Below are 4654 nucleotides of genomic sequence, written 5' to 3' on the forward strand. Positions count from 1 at the left end.
AGAAATATGAAGTTGTTTATATCTAGTAAAATATTCAACTATAATAGTAATCATAGTATAAAATATACAAATAATTGAAATAATTGATGTAAACTTTAACGCACTTAAATTTTTAAAAAACGTTAAAGGAAGAATTAATAAAGACATCAAAGTAATCATTAAACTTCTATCACTATACCATTCATCATCATAATCTCCAAATAATCTTGGTGCAAATCCTCCAAGAAAAATTATATATCCAATACATGTTCCTGTAGTATAACAAAATGCAGATAATTGTACTACTATAGATAAATATTTCCCACCAACACAATAAGAAATTTCTTTATATGTAAATTTATTTGTTTTATTTGACGCTAATGTTAGAAATATCATTGTTATTGCTGATAATATCCATCCTACTCCTAACATTATTAATCCTATTCCCCATCCAGAATAAAGAAATGCAAATGGAATAGCTAATGTCCCACTTCCAATTATTGTGTTTGATAAATTAAAAATAGTAGATAATACTGATGCATGTCCTTTCTCTTTCATTCTTTCTTTTTCAATCTCATTTTAAGTTCTTTTTCTTTTTTTAAGTTCTTTTCTTCCTTTTTTCTTTTATCAAAAAAAATATTTTTGTTTTACATAACATTTCATTTTTATTTTTAATATATTGTATGATCCTTCTTAGAGTTATATCTAAAAATTTAATAAAACTATGAAAAAATAAATCTGTAAAGAGAAGAGAAATGATAATGACATAGATGGACTCTTTTGAATGAAGAGGTGTGTTCTTTTATAAATTTTTTCAATAAAAAAAGTTAATAAAGAATGAAGTAGCTTAAAAGAAATTTTTAAGATTATTCTCAAAACAGTTATAGATACACTTAAAGAGATAGCTCAAAAAAAAATGATATTATAAACAAATCCTATATTTTATAATGTTTAATTTCTTATTTTGACTATTGTTGTTTTTCTAATTTACTGTTTAATGAATAGTAAATAGTTATATTTAAATATAATAACAATTTAATTACCTTTAATACTAATCACATAGTTCATCTAAATCTTTGTTCGTGTTGATATTATTTAATTAATTTAAAACAAGGTATTGGAAAACTACAATAAATTAATGATTAAAGAAATATTAAATAGATATACAAATATCATTATAAGAACAAATACTCAACGAATATTGTATTTTATTATTTAGGCATATTTTCATAAACACAAAATTATAGGATAAGGGATACATTGTTAAAACAAAAGAAGTATAAATTATTAAGAATTCAAATAAAAAATGATAATACAATAATTAACTAATAATTTGAAATAAAAACATAGAAGTAATAAATCAAAAGTTAATGAAAATTGAGAAGAATAAATAATGAATGTAATGACATTTTATAATGACAAATAGAGAATTTAATTAATAAAAACATAATAGAAATAAAACTTATTTAGTATTTTATAATAAATAATTTAAATTATAAAATTATCAGAATTAACTAATAAATTAATTAGTTTCAAAACTATTTATTAATAATATTTAAATTATTTTATTTTAAATTATTATTTTTCTTAATGATTCAATAACAACAATTATTTTGTTATTTATGAAATAAAACAATAACATTATAATTTATTTTTTTTGATATTCCATGATAATGAAAGTAAAGGAGCAAAAAAAAGAAAAAAATATTATTTTTAAATGAAAAAATAGTTTTTAATGAAATAAAATTCAAAAGTTTTTTTAAACTTGAAAATAATAATTTCTATGGAAAATACATGTAATTGCCTTTTCTGTACAAAATTTAGTTCAGAAATTAAAACTAACAAAAACGTTTCATTAATTGATTTGTGCCGATATGCCTTTTTATCAATGGACAATAACCAAGACGTAAAGTTTATTAAAATTGATGACTTGTATAACTTTTTTGAACGTCATTGGGATATTGTTTGCCATTTAAAAGAATTTAAAAAGGAGTCTTGGAAAAAAGAAGTTTATGTTACTCTGAGTACATCTGATTATTTTCAAAATAAAATTAATGAGTCTCAAGAAACCAGCTATTGGCAATTAAAAGATTTTACTATTCCTGAAATAACTAACAAACCTAAAACACAACAATCAGATGAACCCTCTGTTAGTTATCGTATAGTTAAGAGAAATTTCAAACTAAAAGAAAAACCTTCAATAATTCCAAAAACACAATATAAGAAAGAGGTGGTAAGACCTATCTTAGATCCATATTATCCTGAAAACTTTTATATAAATCAAGATTTCTATACCAACAATTCTGACTACATAAAAAAAATTTATCAAATTATGCAGAGTTATGACTAAATAGTTCTTTTGCTTTTTAGTTTCATTTTCTTTTGTTATTTCTTTGATTGTGTTATTTTATGTGAGTAAAGAATATTGTCTTGAAGAGTTCTTTAATAATATCTTATTCCTCAAAAATTATTTTCTTTTAGCTACTTATCACTCTTTTAATATTGTTAACTATGTCATTTTTATTTTAATTTATTATTTTTCATACTCATTCATGTGTTAGTTATTTTATTTGGTTCATTTTAAAATTGTGACAATGGATAGAAAGTTTTTCATAATAATTACACGTTTATAACTATCTTTTAGTTAACTTGGTAAACTACTCATTATAGTATTTTAAAGAGAACCAATATTAACTGGTAAACATGAAATATAGTATAATTTTATTTGTTTATTCTATGAAATATTTAACAGATATTCATTTCTGATATATTATAAAGAAACTTCTTAGTTAACAATGATAATTCTATGAAAACTTAGATAAAAATATCATCATTTAATATATAACTTGTTGATTAAATGATTTTTTTTTAATCAAATAACTATCGTTTCAATACATTTAATTATTTTAATTTCATTCTGTATTTCATTTAAATTATTTATTGTAATTAATGAAAGTTAAATATGAAATGATGTAAACATGTTATTAAATTAGTTTTATTACCTCATTCTACTAACAAAATTAGTGAATTATCCCCATACATTTCCATCATCAAGAAGTCCTCTTGTCATTCTCAAATATGTGAATGCTGTTAATCCATGTTGTTTACATTTATTGATGATTTGATTAAATCCATTAGTGTTACATCCTCCATATCCACATAATTCAAGTGCATTTTCTCCACATTTTCCAATTCCAACTGTTCCTGCTGCATTAAATGCTTGATCAACTAAATTAGCTGGTGATGATCCACAACTTCCATCAGTTCCACTCATTTCAAGACATGTAAAATCAAATCTAACATTATTATTTTTGAATGTATTAGAAAGTGTTTTGTATGCATCATTTCCATTTGAGTTATAATATCCAGCTGTCATTTCTGCTGCATGTGATTGATCATTATACCACCAATGAACTCCTGATATTTTACCTGCAAGTGCAAGTGTATTTCCAAATACATTTCTTGCTGCTGAAAGAACTTTATCTGTGTGACTTAATAACAGGTCAAAATACCATTCTTGGAAGAATCTTCCATATTCACTTTGATAATTATCAAATCCATTTCCAAAGAATCCTGTTGATGATGGTGGTTTAGAATTATAATTTCCTGCATTTGATGGTGATCCATTTCCCCATTCTGAATGTCCTTTAGCTGTTGCTGCTTTTTTAAGTAATTCTTTTGATTTACCATCATTACATTGGAATTCTCCTACTCCACAATAACTCCATCTTGAAAGTGGATATGATGGATACCTTGTTTCTCCACATGGTCCCATACCTACTTGAATTTCATTAATTGTTCCATCATCAATATAACTTTGGAAGTTTTGTTTAAATGAAGTCATGAAATCTTTATAAATTTCAATTGGTGTTCTTCCTTCAAAAATAGATGAATCATCATATGCAAATGAAATATATTCATTATTAACATTATTTTCATTATCTTTAAAGAATGCATCATTTGCTGCTCCTGCATTTCTTACCCATTGTGGAATTTCAATTGTTACTGAATCTCCTACATTTCCTCCACATTTATGGAATGACATAACTGCTTGGAATTTTAATCCTGCATTTTTAACCATTTGAACTAATTCTTTATATCCATTCCAATTGTAATTTCTTGGTGATGTTTCTACAAGTCCCCACCAAACATCTGCCATGACACCAGCAACTCCTCCTGATTTAATTTTATTTAAATCATTTTGAAATTGTCCTTTATTATTAACTTCATTAGAATTGCAGTATCAAGTGGCATCATCAAATTGACTTCAGTAGCCAAAGTCAAAAGTGAAAAACTTATTTGTTTATTCTTTTTTTTTTACTTTTCTTGAAAAAAAAATATATTACAAGAAACACCACAGAAAGTATGAAATCAATAACAAAAGAAGGAGAAGTCAATATCATCCATGAAATATAAATAATAGAAGAATGAGTGAAAACGAATATTATTTGTATTGATAGAAATACAATAATTATCACAATAAACATTACCATAATAATCATCATCATAATCATATAATAGTAATTATAATAATAATGGTATGAATCATTTCATTCATCACTTCAATCATTTTCGTCATCATAAGTATTTTATTATTAATTCAAATAGAAACAACAAGTATTATAATACAAATAACTATCATAATAAAACACAAAGAAGAATAAAAATATCATAT

The 4654-nt window shown here is 23.6% G+C and overlaps 3 protein-coding genes across 3 annotated transcripts in view, besides 11 other annotated features; 1 reads left to right on the top strand and 2 right to left on the bottom strand.

The window, feature by feature from the left end:
• The window catches only part of EDI_188900 (amino acid transporter, putative), a gene marked incomplete at both ends in the record, with an annotated part of 642 nt that extends 105 nt beyond the window's left edge, over positions 1 to 537 (bottom strand). The window contains one exon of the mRNA XM_001733238.1: positions 1 to 537. This exon is cut by the window's left edge and continues 105 nt beyond it. Within this exon, the coding sequence (XP_001733290.1) occupies positions 1 to 537 (537 nt within the window).
• Positions 526 to 604: a microsatellite.
• A 4-nt stretch (positions 605 to 608) lies between these two features.
• Positions 609 to 660: a sequence feature (AT_rich).
• A 119-nt stretch (positions 661 to 779) lies between these two features.
• Positions 780 to 814: a sequence feature (AT_rich).
• A 177-nt stretch (positions 815 to 991) lies between these two features.
• Positions 992 to 1021: a sequence feature (AT_rich).
• Positions 1022 to 1067: 46 nt separating this feature from the next.
• Positions 1068 to 1089: a sequence feature (AT_rich).
• Positions 1090 to 1257: 168 nt separating this feature from the next.
• Positions 1258 to 1324: a sequence feature (AT_rich).
• Positions 1325 to 1407: 83 nt separating this feature from the next.
• Positions 1408 to 1638: a sequence feature (AT_rich).
• A 30-nt stretch (positions 1639 to 1668) lies between these two features.
• Positions 1669 to 1760: a sequence feature (AT_rich).
• A 2-nt stretch (positions 1761 to 1762) lies between these two features.
• On the top strand, positions 1763 to 2329 carry EDI_189010 (uncharacterized protein; the record flags this gene model as incomplete). The annotated part of the gene is made up of 1 exon (XM_001735311.1): positions 1763 to 2329. One exon carries the CDS (start codon positions 1763 to 1765, stop codon positions 2327 to 2329), a length of 567 nt encoding a protein of 188 aa, XP_001735363.1.
• Positions 2330 to 2495: 166 nt separating this feature from the next.
• Positions 2496 to 2520: a sequence feature (AT_rich).
• Positions 2521 to 2874: 354 nt separating this feature from the next.
• Positions 2875 to 2930: a sequence feature (AT_rich).
• A 77-nt stretch (positions 2931 to 3007) lies between these two features.
• EDI_189020 (beta-amylase precursor, putative) lies at positions 3008 to 4138 on the bottom strand (the record flags this gene model as incomplete). Its single annotated transcript, XM_001735312.1, has 1 exon — positions 3008 to 4138. One exon carries the CDS (start codon positions 4136 to 4138, stop codon positions 3008 to 3010), a length of 1131 nt encoding a protein of 376 aa, XP_001735364.1.
• A 182-nt stretch (positions 4139 to 4320) lies between these two features.
• Positions 4321 to 4653: a repeat region.
• Position 4654: the final 1 nt, after the last annotated feature.

This window comes from Entamoeba dispar, genomic scaffold (genome assembly GCF_000209125.1).
Source record: "Entamoeba dispar SAW760 scf_1105229459033 genomic scaffold, whole genome shotgun sequence".
Lineage (NCBI taxonomy): Eukaryota > Evosea > Mastigamoebida > Endamoebidae > Entamoeba > Entamoeba dispar.